At 35.6% G+C, this 15,141-nt stretch overlaps 1 protein-coding gene across 4 annotated transcripts in view; it reads right to left on the bottom strand.

The window, feature by feature from the left end:
- The window catches only part of WASHC4 (WASH complex subunit 4), a 59,865-nt gene that overhangs the window by 30,586 nt on the left and 14,138 nt on the right, over positions 1-15,141 (bottom strand). For all 4 annotated transcript variants that reach the window (XM_023257391.2, XM_023257393.2, XM_023257392.2 and 1 more), the window contains exons 11-15: positions 14,414-14,537; positions 14,187-14,314; positions 13,026-13,186; positions 7,175-7,301; positions 2,314-2,439 (exon numbers count right to left, since the gene is read on the bottom strand). In XM_023257391.2, coding sequence (XP_023113159.2) covers positions 2,314-2,439; positions 7,175-7,301; positions 13,026-13,186; positions 14,187-14,314; positions 14,414-14,537 — 666 coding nt within the window. The remainder of the gene's footprint in view (positions 1-2,313; positions 2,440-7,174; positions 7,302-13,025; positions 13,187-14,186; positions 14,315-14,413; positions 14,538-15,141) is intronic.

Below are 15,141 nucleotides of genomic sequence, written 5' to 3'. Positions count from 1 at the left end.
TTTATAGATTCATCTATATACGGTAAACTAAAAAGAAAACCAACGGAATGAGAAGCATAAAATGCAGGACTGGTTTCCTCTGAGGGAGCAGGGTAAGATATAATCACAGAGCACAACACAGGGGGCTTCTGAAAATATCAATATTTCTTAAATGGGATGGTGGGTTTTTGTCTATTATTTCTTAAAATTATGTTTATGAAATATATGCATATACACACATTTCTGTATTTACAGTTCATTAAAAAATATAATATCTTTAAAAAAGGCTGAAAATTTCCAAAAGATTTTATTTCCTAAGCAAATCTAAAGGCATTAGCAGAAATTTACTAGAAAATTTTAATTTCAATTTTTATAAAAGGTTAAGTGGGCTCTCCTGCCTACAAAGGGTTTTTATTGTTTTTACTTACATAGAGTATGCTAAAAACATTATCGTATTTCCGGAAGTATTCAAATCACAAGATTACAGCACTTTCCCTAAACTGCAAAATAATTAGCCTCACGTTGACTAGCCTCATGTGCATCTGAACACTACAAAATGGATGTCTTTTTTTTTTTTTTAGTACAGTTGATACACAATGTTACATTAGTATCAGGTGTACAACTAGTGATTTGACAAATTGATACATTATGCTCTCTTCACTACAGGTGTAGCTATCAACCGTCCCATTACATTGTTATTGCAGCATCACTGACTGTATTCTTTATGCTGTGCCTTTATTCCTGTGACTTATTCATTCCATAACTGGAAGCCTGTACCACTCTCTCCCCTTCATCCATTTTACCCAATCCCCCAAACCTCTCCTCTGGCAATCATCAGTTTGTTCCTTGTATTATTTATAGGTCTGATTCTGCTTTCTGTTTATTTTTTTAAAATTCCACTTATGAGTAGAATTATATGGTAGTTATCTGTTTGACTTATTTCACATTGATACCCTCTAGGTCCATTCATACTGTCTCAAATGGCACAATCTCATCCTTTTTATGGCTGTATAATATTCCATTACATGTATACCACATCCTCTTTAACCATTTGTCTATTGATGGACATTTAGGTTGTTTCCACACATTGGCTATTATAAATAATGCTGCAATAAACACAGGAGGCATGTTCTTTTCGAATTAGTTTTTTCACTTTCTTTGGGCAAATACACAGTACTGAAATTACTGGATCATATGGTATTTCTATTTTTAACTTTTTGAGGAACCTCCATACTGTCTTCCACAGTGGCTGTACCAATTTACATTCCCACCAACAATGCATGAGGGTTCCTTTCTCTTCACATCCTCCCCGACACTTGTTACGTCTAGTCATTTTGATATCAGCCATTCTAACTGGTGGGTATCTCATTGCGGTTTTGATTTGCAGTTTCCTGACGATGAGTGATGCTGAGGATCTTTTCAAGTGCCTACTGGCCATCTGTATGTCTTCTTTGGAAAAATGTCTATTCAGGTTCTCTGCCCATGTTTTAACTGGATTATGTTTTTGGTGTTGAGTTGTATAAGTTCTTTATATATATTGTGGCTATTAACCCCTTATTGGATATATGATTAGCAAATATCTTCACCCACTCAGTTGTCTTTTTGTTTTGTTGATGGCTTCCTTTGTTGTGCAAAAGCTTTTTATTTTGATGTATGATGTAGTCCCAATAGTTCATTTTTGCTTTTGTTTCCCTTGCCTTAGAGGACATATCTACGAAATGTTGTTATGGCTGATGTCAGAGAAATTACTTGTCTGTGCTCTCTTCAGAATTTTTATGGTTTCAGGTCTCATACTTAGGTCTTTAACCCATTTTGATTTTGTTTTTGTGTATAGCATTAGAAAGTGGTCCAGTTTCATTCTTTATACGTAGCTGTCCAGTTTTCCCGCCACCATTTATTAGAATATGTTCCCCACTATATATTCTTGCCTCCTTCGTCAAAACTAACCATATATTTGTGGGTTTATTTCTGGGGTCCCTATTTGTTCCACTGATCTATGCACCAATTTTTGTACCACGTCATATTCTTTTATAATTCAGGCAACATGCTTAAAACTTCCATGAGTAAAACTTTACTAATACTTAAGTTAACCTTCTCATTCCTTCTTCTCTCAATACATGCTAATTTTAATAAAGTTTAAATATACTAGCCATTCATAAAGTTATTCAGAAATTACTTTCAATGGCTAGTTTCCTTAGCCACGTGAGAGATAAGTACACTTTCCCACAATTATTTATTCTGATAATCAAGAAGTCAAATATTACAAGATCACCATAATTTAAGCACAGGTTAATTCTCAATTATAATGGCAAGGTAAAATAATCTTAAACCCACCTTGAGAAGTTCAACAAGCCTGCATAATGCCTTAACTGAGGTTTTGGTCATTGGCTTTTGCATTGACATGTAGAGATTCATTGTGGTTTTAATAATGGTACTAATACTGTATGCATATAAGAAGCCCTATAAAAAAATAAAACAATGATTATAATCACAAGGAAAAGTTTCATTTCTTCAACATTTCATTCTCTATGTAACAATTATTCCCCAACTTGACAATAACTATTTTAAAGTCTGCTCTTAAGATTTTGAAATATTCTTCCTCACGCAATGTTACATAATGGTGAAGCTTCAAAGCAACCCTTAAAGGTGTATTTAACCTATTACATACCATAAGTTTAGTACTGCTGAAATTAAAGTATAAAATCACAGTTAAAGAATCTTCCCATTAAAAAAAACAAACAAACCCTTCAGAGAAATGATCTGAATGTCCAGAAGCTATCTATTCATCCTTATCTCACCTGCCAGACAAGAGTTTAAAGACTCCTATCTGCTACAGACAAATGCTAAGGACCCTAAGGAACCAGGAACTGAAAAATAAGGAGTATGAGAGCCGCTGTCTGGCCAATACAGATACTGAAAGGTATTTCTCAGTTCCAAGCCAATTCCCCCTTTCCTTTTCACCCGGACCAATCCCCACTGTTCATCTGCTACCATGTCCCCTGCCTATGTTGGTCCTAATCACCTTCTCTCCTTCCATCCCAATAAGAACATATTCTCTCCTACTCTTCATGAAGGAAGAACAAAGGTCTTGTGAGGTTTAAAAAAGATTTTTAGTGCTAGTAAACCCAGGGAAATGGGATGGAATAAGAAAACAGGAAAAGGATATTACCTTATATATTTTCGTTTAGATCCAAAAAAACCACATAGAAACATCATAATAAAGATTCTTTGGGTTTACAAAAGGACAAAAAAAGATACATGTACAGTTTTAGGATGAACTTAAATTATACTATTATGGATATATTCAAGGAACTGGGGCAGAAGCCATATGCTAGTGATTCTCAACTTTTTTTCTAAACCTCTATCATATGTGAGAGATAAAGTACTCTCCCATCAGTGTAACAGTGGCTCAGTAAAGAAGTGATACTTAGTGTGGGTGGGAGAGGGGATTTTCTCTAAACCAATTATATCTCTGTGATAAAGAGATGTGCCAAGTTAATAGAATAAGAAATGAGAGAGAAGGCAGCATCCTGAGAAAGGTGACAAAGCTTGGGGAATACACACAGGAAAGAGCTAGAAGTCTTAACCTGTCAGCTACAGAACTATCACACCAGATTCTGCCCTAGTGCAGCACCGTGAAAAGTTTAAAAGCAGAAACAAAGAACAGCAAAAGTATAAATAACTCTAAGCCAGGCATAAAAAGGGGAGTTTCTTTTTTGAGGGGGAACAGGGGAGAAAGAATTCATGGGTCCCCAGATGGTCATTAACTTGTGAAACATATACATAAAGGACGTATTTTCAAAATCTAAATGGGGAGAGGAGAGGTTTAGGGTCTGTTTTTGTTAATGGAAGAATAAATAATCTGGACTAACCTTTGTACAAAGAACAAGCAAATCTGGGCAAAACATTTTTTTAATCTCTCAGGAGGCATCAAAGAGCTATTAAGAAGATAAGGAAATATAAAGCCAAAATCTGGGAGAAGAAAGAAACCCAGAGAAGTGAGCCTGGCATTTGAGGCTGCTTTCCCTTAAGAAGCATCTGCCAGTTCCAAAAGAGAATAGAGACAGAAGCCAAATGTTACCCTTCAGCGTCTCCCAGAAAGGAGAGGGGAATAAAAACAGGAGTTCGTGGCCCATCAAAGAGGAAAGGAGGTCCTTTAAACCTAGGTTCTGGATTGGGATCCTGAAAAACTACCCTCTAAAAAGTAAGGGTGAACTCAAAAAAATAGCCATCATAGGATTTAGGTCCCATTTCAAATCATCTCAATCCATGACTAGGTTGAGGTGATCTGGGTTGTTAGTTGTCCCAGACTAGCTGTTTATCAAAAGTAAAAATTATTAAGTCCTCTCTGGAAAAAGAAAAACAATACCCAGATCTTCAAATTATATCCACAGTTTTTCATATACAATGTGCACGTTATTAAAAATAACCAGGCAAAGAGATAATAAGACATATCCAAAAACAAGAGAAACATAGATAACAGAAACATCCAGATAATGAAATTACTAGACATAGGCTTAAAAATAATTCTGCTACGTTGAAGGAAAAGAAACAAAATTTTTTCAGAAAAAGAAATGGAAACTATAAAAAAAGCTAAAAAGTAAAATAAGTAAAATTAAGGGTTCAGTAGATAGGCTTAACAAATTAGACATAGGTAAAGAGAAAAGAAGAGAGAGAGAGAGAATGAAACAGAAATAGTACTTGAAGAGTTAGTGGCTGAGAATTTTCCACAAATTCCAGAAGCTCTACAAATCCCAAGCAGCACTGACACAAAGAAAACTACACCTAGGTACATTAAAGCAATATTGCTAAAAACCAAAAAGTAGATCTTACAAGCAATTAAAGACTCACATTCAGAAACCAAGAAAACTGACAGCTAACTTCTCAACAAAAATAAAAGCCAGAAGACAATAAGTGGGGGAGGGAGGTGAGGGATCCTGCTAACCCAGAATTCTCTACATAGCAAAAATGCTTTTGAAAACAAAGTTGAGGGGTGCCTGGGTGGCTCAGTGGGTTAAGCAGCCAACTCTGGATTTCAGCTCAGATCATGATTTCAGTTTGTGAGTTCAAGCACCACATCACTCTCTGTGCTCACAGTGCAGAAACTGCTTCAGATCCTGTCTCCCTCTCTTTGCCTCTCCCCTGCACCCACTCTCTCTCCCAAAAATAAATAAATGTTAAAAAACAAAAATGAAGTTGAAATAAAGACATATTCAGACAAAAAAAATAGTGATAATTCATCAACAGAAGGACATTTTAAATGAAATACTAACAGCTATTCCACAAACAGAAGAATGAAGAGGGGCACCTGGGTGGCTCAGTCGGTTAAGCGTCCGACTTTGGCTCAGGTCATGATCTCACAATCCGTGAGTTCAAGCCCTGTGTTGGGCTCTGTGCTGACAGCTTGGAGCCTGGAGCCTGCTTAGGATTCTATGTCTCCCTCCTCTCTGCCCCGTCCCAGCTCATGCTCTACTTCTCTGTCTCACTCTCAAAAATAAATAAACGATAAAATATATATATATATATACAAATACATAAATATACACATACATATATATACATATATATACATATATATACATATATATACATATATACATATATATACATATACATGTATACATATATACATATATACATATATATACATATACATATATATACATATATATACATATACATACATTTGTATATGTATATACATATATATACATATACAAATACATAAATATACACATACATATATATATACATATATATACATATATATATATATACACATACACATATATACAGAAGAATGAAGAGACGCAGAAGAACGGAAAGCAACAGAACAGGTAAATATATGGATAAATCTAAATGGACCAGGACTATAAAGACAACAGCAACAATAATAATGCCTCGAGAAGTTTAATATATAAAGTGAATCAAACTAAACAACAACATCAGAAGTGAGACGGTAGATAAAGAGAATTACGGTGGTTTAAGATCCTCACACTGTCTAGAAAGAGATAAAACTACTCATTTATTTTGGAGTTGAAGGTTAAATGATGCACTTAAAATCTCTAGAGTAACAACTAAAAAAACCCAGTAAAAGGATACAGAGTTAACAATAAAGGGAGAAATAAAATGATGAATTAATTCAAAAGACAGCAAGAAAGGAAAGTAAAAGGGACACAGAACAAGTGAGATAAATAGAAAGCAACTAGTCAGGTACTAGTTTTAAATCCAAATACATCAGCAATGACATAGAGAAAAAAATTAAAAAAGACAACTAGACTGAGGAAAAATTTACGCTGCTTACACACTGCTTACACACAGGAGACACACATTAAATATAAGGAGTCAAACAGGTTGCAAGTCAAATGATGAAAAAAGACATACTATGTAGACCTTAACTAAAAGAGAACTGGTATAGCTATATTACTATTATACACACAAGACTTAAGACAGAGCATTACTAGAAATAAAAGGGATATTTCATAACAACAGGTTCATCAGGAATAAATAATAATTCTTAAATGTTATGCACTCACTTGGTTTTAAAACATATAAAACAAAAACAAAGGGTAAACAGACAAATCCACCATGCTAATGGGAGATTCTAACCCAATTCTGTCAGTAACTGACACAATATGTAAACAAAATCATTAACAAACATAACCTACTTGACATATACAGAACACTACAACCAATAAATGCAAGTTACATATTCTTTTCAAGTGTACATGAAATGTTTACCAAAGTTGACCACAGGCTGGGCCATAATGCAAATCTCAACAAATTTAAAAATAGCAAAATTATTTTAGTACTTCTAGAAATCAATAATAAAAGATAACTAGGAAATCCTCTTATCTTTACAAATTAAAACATATCTTCAAAATAACCCACAGATCAAAAAAGAAATCACAATAAAATTTCTTATATATTTTGAACTAAATAATGGAAATGCAACATATCAAAACTTATGGGATACAGCAAAAAAAGTCATGCTTTGAAGAGAATACAGAGATTTAAATGCATGTATTAGAAAATCTAAATTAGTCACACAGATCTAAACATAATCAAATCAATTTCAGTTTTTAAAAACAAAAACATATCCTACCCCTTCCAGTTTTTTCAAAGTGTAAGTTCTATACATTGAATTAACAAATAAATGACCCCCAAAATATTCTAAGTAAGAAGATGCAACTACCTGTATAAAAACATTACATCTATTGGTGAGGTCTTCAGCAAATTTATCCATTCTCTGCTCTTTAGATAAAATAGATTCCATTTTCATCATCCATGAGCTCACAAAGACGTAGTAAGACTGTACATCTCTAACAAAGGAAAATATTGGGGTTACTCAGCACAGGAAATAAAATTTATTTCCATTTCTTTGAACTGGTTGGGATAAAATATTTCCTTGCAGGAACCACCTTTCTGGTTTTCAAATTACAGACATCCTACATACATATATAATTTACTCATTCAACAAATGTTCATGCCTATATAGGCCAGACACTGTTTCTCAGTACTAAAAATAAAAGTTAGCAGTAAAAAAAATAGATAAAAATCCCTACCACAATAAAGTTTACATTCTTTGAAGAAAGGAGAGTTGTGTAACAAAGAAATCAATAATTAAGATCTGTAAGATGTTAGATATGTGCTATGGAAAAAATGCAGCAGAGAGAAAAAAAAGAGACAGACTTGGAGGGCAGGTACAATTTTAATTACAGTGATCAAGGCAGGCTCATTGAAATTATGATTTTGAGCCAAGATTTGAAGAAGATGAATGAGTAATCTATGTAAATATATGAGAAGAGAATTCTAGGAAAGTAAATAACAAACGCAAACGTCTGGCATGTTCAAGTAATAAAAAGAAGTCAGTATGGCTGGAATCACAGAACAGGGGTGAGAACATAAAAGGAAATCAGAGAAGTACAGAGGTGGGGGTGGGGGGGGCAGGAAGGGTGGGGAGTAGAACAGGATTTGTGTATGACCTTGTAGAGAGGGCTTCAATGGAAAGCCACCAAAGCATTTGAGCAGAGTGACTTTATCTAACTTTGCAGAGGACCAAAATCACCTTGGCTGAGATGCTGAAAATAAACTGTAAAGGGGACAAGTGGGGTAACAAAAAAACGACTCAGGCAGCTACCATGATAATGCAGAAGGGGATGACAACTTGACCAGAAGGGAAGGCTGGAAGTGGTCAGAATCTGGGTATAAAAGCTACACTGATTGAACGCTTCCTATATGCCAGCCACTGTTCTCATCACTGTACGCAAAGTAACTCATTTAATCCTCACATAACCTTATGATCTAGAAGAGGAAACTGATACACAGAGAAGTTAAGTAACGTGCCCAAGATCATAACTGGTAAAAAGCCAACCCAAGATAAAAGCCCAAATCTAGGAAGCTTTCCTATCCAGGAAAGACTAAATCTACTGATTTAATTCTCCGCTGCAAGCCAATTACAAACACTGAATCACTCTATCAATGTATCTCAAATGGCTCAAAATGGAAACTTTTAGCCCAGAAGCTATTTAATATACACTTCTTTTTTATTTTAAAGGTTTAGTGTGGAAAAACAAACAATTCCCCTTTGTGTGATCTGATGTTACCAACTCTTTAGAGACTTCCTCCAGTCAGAGAAACATCCCATCACTGCCAGTCAGAATGAACTAGAGGATAGCACTCCGGGCAAGGGACTGCAGAGACTCACCTGACCGAAATCTGAACCCCACAGTGAGGTCACTGGTCAGCCATACTGCCAAAGAGTCTGACAATGTCAAGAACTCAGTCTGAAGAGGGATTACACCAAAATTTTTCATAACCGTCTTTTAAAGCCCTGTCTAGTAAAACCCTAGCATCAAATCTAAGAAAAATTTCTTGCTGAGCCAGGATTCCATTAAACAAATGACACCAACAGCTGTACTTTTGGCTTTGCCTCAAATGGTGCTAACATTATTTGACTTAAAAATGTGAAACACGAAGGGGCGCCTGGGTGGCTCAGTTGGTTAAGCGTCCGACTTCAGCTCAGGTCATGATCTCGCGGTCTGTGAGTTCGAGCCCCGCGTCAGGCTCTGTGCTGACAGCTCAGAGCCTGGAGCCTGTTTCAGATTCTGTGTCTCCCTCTCTCTGACCTTCCCCCGTTCATGCTCTGTCTCTCTCTGTCTCAAAAATAAATAAACATTAAAAAAAAATTAAAAAAAAAAATGTGAAACACGGAGAATGAGCAGGGTCCTAGGGCAATGCCTCCTTTTGAGGAAGCTGTGATCAGTATTCAGCGGGGATACAAGTATAGGAGGGAACAGAAAGGTCATAAGCCAAGACAGAAGGAAGAGGCCTAGATTATAGAGCCCTCCTTGACAGTAATCAAACCAGTAACCTTATGAAGAAGGCTAATAACACAGTCAAGGGCACTCACTCAGTTTTAGATCAGACTATGCAGGATAAAGCCGAGATTATCCATTACTCCACCCATCACTCCTACATTTAAACACTAGATGATATTCCTCTCTTATAAATACATGAAAATGAAGCTGTTTCAAGTTTTAAAAAACAAGTTTTTGACAAATGGAGTCCAAAAATAGCCAAGGGTCCTGTCAGATGGTCAGCTTCATTTCAAAGTACAAACAGGAAAAACACTAAGGAAAAAAAAAAAAAATCTCCTATACCAATATAAATCACCAAAGGCAGTAACACTTGTATGTCAACAGAGGTTTGAAATGAAGGTTCAGAGCTCTATCCTCTCAAGTCAGTATTTCCAGTGTCAAAATGGTTTTGAATGAAAAGCAAAATGCAGCAACCTACAAACCTTGGACCCCAGGCAGGAATGTGGCTGGGACACTTGGCCAGCTGAAGTCTAGTGCATATTGGGCAGGGAGCAGGGAAACTGTCCCCCGCTGTTTCCTCATTATCTAATGAACTCTGGAACCTAACTGGGACAGCTCTTGTTCACTCCCTCAATTTTTCCTAAAACACTGGATAAAACTCATGCTGGTCACACTGTCTCCCCTCTCCTGGGTTTCATTTTAGTGAATTTTAGGTTTGTTTGAGAGAACTGCAAGGAGAATGAAAAAGACACTATCCCCTTCAGCTCCCTGGAGCTCTATGGTAACTGTGTATCTTTGGAATCAAAGAATTTAGAAACATAAAATGTTATCATGGGGGGGAGGGGGTCTTTGAAAGTCAACTTATTCAATCTTCTACCTGATAAGCCTCACTTCCTACAACATCTTGGACTGAGGTCATCTATACTTTACCTACACAGCTCTAGTAAAGAGTGCATTACCTCTCAGGACAGCCTCCAGGACTTGGTAGCAGAGGCTCTTCAGCAGGACTGGTATGGGCTTGCACACTAGCACACCTAGCTCTCTGACCTGGCAAAGTTCATTTCTCTAAGCCTCATTCTCCTTATCTAAAAATGGGATAAAAATAGTACTGTCGAGTAGCAGTTAACAGCTTATGCTCTAGAGGTGGGACTGCCCAGCTCTGCCACCTACTAGCTGTTTAAATTTGGGCAAGTTTAATCTCTCTGTATTTCAATTTTCTCACCTACAAAATGGCCATAATTACAGTATCTACCTCATAGGATTCTCTCATGATTAAAGGAGATGATAAATGTGAAGTTCCTGGAACAGTTTAGTTATTGGCTTACAGAAAGCACTGGGTTAATATTAGTTGCTACCTTTATTATTTCCCACGAGAAGACTATTACAGGGTTTGCATAAGACAAAGTGTCTAAAGCCTTTAGCATAATGCCTGCTACTAAGAGCTCAATCATGTTGGCGATTTTGGATCTCTGGAGCCACAGAGATCAAATCTGTTCCCTCTTCAACCTGAATGCCCCTCAAATATTTAAGGAGCTCACCACATCATTTCTCAGATTTCTCTTTTAAAGGTCAAACTATGTAGAGATTCTTCAAAAGGCACGGTTGTCAGGTCTTCTGACATACCCTGATCAGCTGCATTTAGGGTTGCTGCATTTTGTGTCCCTCTTAAAAATGTGACACCACTGGACACCAACTACGATGTGACCAATAAAAATTCAATGAAACTACCAATTCACATGGCCTAGATATTATAAGTACCATTTCCCATAATCTGGATATAGTTATTAACATAATCCAAGTATGTATTGGCATTTTTAGCAACTGCATCACACTATTAAAGAATATTAAGAATGGGAATGCAAGCTGGTGCAGCCACTCTGGAAAACAGAATGGAGGCTCCTCAAAAAACTAAACAGAGAACTACCCTACGACCCAGCAACTGTACTACTGGGTATTTATCCAAGGGATGCAGGTGTGCTGTTTCAAAGGGACACATGCACCCCCATGTTTATAGCAGCACTATCAACAATAGCCAAAGTATGGAAAGAGCCCAAATGTCCATCGATGGATGAATGGATAAAGAAGATGTGGTCTATATATACAATGGAGTATTACTCGGCAATCAAAAAGAATGAAATCTTGCCATTTGCAACTACATGACTGGAACTGGAGGGTATTACACGAAGTGAAATCAGTCAAAGACAAATATCATATGACTTCACTCATATGAGGACTTTAAGAGACAAAACAGATGAACATAAGGGAAGGGAAACAAAAATAATATAAAAACAGGGAGGGGGACAAAACAGAAGAGACTCATAAATATGGAGAACAAACTGAGGGTTACTGGAGGGGTTGTGGAGGGGGGGAATGGGCTAAATGGGTAAGGGGCACTAAGGAATCTACTCCTGAAATCATTGTTGCACTATATGCTAATTTGGATGTAAATTAAAATATATATATATATATATACACATATATATATATAAAGCTTCTGATAATTAAGATATCCACACACCTTAATTAATACTATTAACCTGATCCCTGTGTCTCCATCTTATTGAATTCACAGCTTTAACTCCAAACTATGTCTTTTTCCCTCCTCAGTTCTGTTTTAGAAGATAGGAGGAAGCTCTGACATTTCCGTTATGTGTAGTCCTGCCTGAATTGAGTAATTGTCATTTTCCATGGACTTGAACCACCAGACTTGAGAGTACTAAGAGATGCTTTAGAGGACGCCTATATTCCTGATGTACTCCTTCTTCCCCCATTCTGCAGTAGTGGTCCAATTTCCCCTTGACAGTCAAGATTGAAAGAAAATGAATAAATATCCCTATTATCTTCTAATCATATCACAAATAAAAACTGTGTCCAGCACAGAGCCAGTGGCACAGTCCTGCATCACTTCACTAAAATCTTCATCCAAGTCAGTGTGTGATTTTAGCAATGAACTCAAGAAACAATGTGCAGTAAATTAAGTGTTGAGGCTAGGTGATGAGAACACGGGAACTCATCTATTTTCTCTCTTTTGTGTATATTTGAAAATTTGCATAGTAAGACTTCAACAAAATAGGATGTAAATATCAGAAGAACATCTGATTGTTGTTACATTATGTAACAACATAAGGATGTAAATATCAGAAGAAACTAAAGTTAAAAGTATTCTGTTAGGGAACAGGACTCAGGTACAGGGGGAAACTGAACAGAGGACAGTTGTTTTTCCCTTTCAACTTTTAGTACTTTTGGACTTAAGTAAGTACATGTTAGTTTCATAAAAATACAAATTAAAAAAAGGAGTGCATCAAATTAAAGTCAACGCCTCCAAAAATTATCACTGAGTCATGGACACCCAATGTTTTTAATGTCATCAAATGACATCTACTGCGGGAACTTCACTCTACACAAAATATTTAATGCGTCTGATAAAAAGTATGTGTATATGTCTGCAAATACATGTATACATATGTATGTGTGCCTATATATACACACACATCTCCATAAAATACAATTTTCCTTCATCTTTAAGTTTAAATCTAAAACATTTAAAACAAAACCAAAAAAACTCCTAAAAATTAAGCCTCCTAGAGATTGTCTAACCTCTTCTCTGGTAATGAGTAAGTTACATTTGATCTTATAACCAAATATTTTCCATATATTTAGAGTCAGTGTAAGATCCAAGAATATAAAGTATCTAAACACTTTCATTACGGGTACTTATAAACTCACTTGGTAAGTGATTGAGCTTTCTGCTGTAGGAAAGTATCTCTGTGTATTTTAATGGCTTGAAGACTTTTTCTGTCTAGAAGTTTGGCAGCTGCTGGTATTTTCTGGATCAAAAAATTATCAGGAAACCAAATAATATTAGCAGTTAGAGTGATGGCTGGTACCTGAAATAGTAAATGTAAGAGAGGGAAATCAATAAATTCAGGCTAACAGTAAGATGTTTAATAGTCCTACAATACACAACGGGAAGACAACTTACAATCATTTATACATTATGACACAAATTATCTTACTGTGGCACAATTAAGGCATTCTAATATCTGATATGGGGCATGAGAAAGTTTTATTCTGCCTAAATATTAAACACTTACACACTCTCATGGATATTCAGATAAAAATATGCAAAAAGCAAACAGAAACTTCAATCTTCACCACTTTTACTTTTATTCTATATTAGTGAAAAAATAAAAGACCCAAGATGGCTGGATTCTCATGGTCATATATCACTTGATTTTACACACAAAGTTTTCAATTTTGAAATCAGGTGTGTCACATCATGGAAATAACAAAGATGTAAAAAAAAAAAAAATTAAATTTTTTTTCCACTTCAATAATGAGAAGGAATGGCAAGAAGAGGAGAAGAACCAAAGAAAAAGAAAACAGCAGTGACAGTAATAGGAAGTTGATTTATAGGAAAAAATCTGGAAGAACTTCCACGAATAGGTATTTATATGATGTGGAATTATGCAGTACTTCCATTTACTATGTTACTTATTTCTGGAATGCTTGGTTTTTGGGTTTTAAAAAATGCTTATTTTCAGAGAGAGAGGGAGCACGAGGGATGGGCAGAGAGGAGAGAGAATCTCAAGCAGGCTCCACGCTGTGGGCACAGAGCCCAAAGTAGAGCCCAATGCAGGGCTCAAACTCACAAACCATGAGATGATGGCCTGAGCCAAAATCAAGAGTTGGACACTCAACCCACCCAGGTGCCCTGGGAATGCTTGGTTTTTAAAAATTCTTAAGGTATTATTTTTATAATTATTACAAAGTACTGTAAAAATTACTATTTTTATAATCAGGAATAAAATACATTTTAGAATATCCAATTTTATCCAAAATCTTTTTCACCTACTCAAGTTGAAAAAAAAAGTTCCAAGTTCTTACCTTCTTACAAATGTCCAATAAAGATTTATAAAACTTTTTATCAATAGTCCGAAAAATTTGAAAATGCAGTACAAAGAGTCCACAAATTCCAACGTACTTGTCTCTCTGGTCAATTTCAGAAGGTTCTCCTTATAAAACAACAGCATGTGAGAAAAATATACTTAATTCTACATTCAAGGAAATGCAAACTTTATCAACAAAAATTTAAAAAATGCATTTTACGTTACCAAGTTTGGCTTCTACATTTGCAAAAATTGAGCGAATACTATGTGCAAATTCTTCAGCAAAAGTGCTATTTTTTGACACAGATACTCCTCCATTGAGAGAATCAAACTGTTGTTCTATACAGGCCTAAACAGGAAACATTTAAAGGGAAATTTAAACTTTCAATAAGTTATTAAACAGACTTAAATATACACCATGTGACAAACTTCTACATTCATCATTTTAATCTCAGTAACACTGGGGCTCAAGTTTTTACCTTAATGTCATCTAATAACTAAATCCTTTTGAGTAAAAAATATGTACTTATGTACTTAAGTACCTAGTTAGTGAAATACAACTGAACCACAAATCCAAAATTCTACAGGAAGAGATACACACAGTGATGCTCAGTGACGTATGGAAGATGTATCTGATGAAGCACGGAAAACGTTTTATTATTTTACCATGCACTTTTAAGAGAAAAGTGTATTTTTTCTGATGATTACTTTCCTAGCACTTTATTACAGCATGTATCAGAATGTCTCCTGGAAAAAGACTCAATGACAAAAAATTATCTTCTGAATCGAATATATTAGCTGTTAATTAGTATAAACAATAGTTGGGATCAATCTGTAAAATGTGTGATCCTCAGAATAGCATAATGTATAGATGTCAATCACTATGTTGTATGCCTGAAACTAACATTATGTGTCAACTATATATCAACTTTTTATTGTCATTATGTAAAAAT

This window comes from Felis catus, chromosome B4, assembly GCF_018350175.1.
Source record: "Felis catus isolate Fca126 chromosome B4, F.catus_Fca126_mat1.0, whole genome shotgun sequence".
Classification (NCBI taxonomy): domain Eukaryota; kingdom Metazoa; phylum Chordata; class Mammalia; order Carnivora; family Felidae; genus Felis; species Felis catus.
This window is presented reverse-complemented; position numbering and strand designations above follow the sequence as displayed.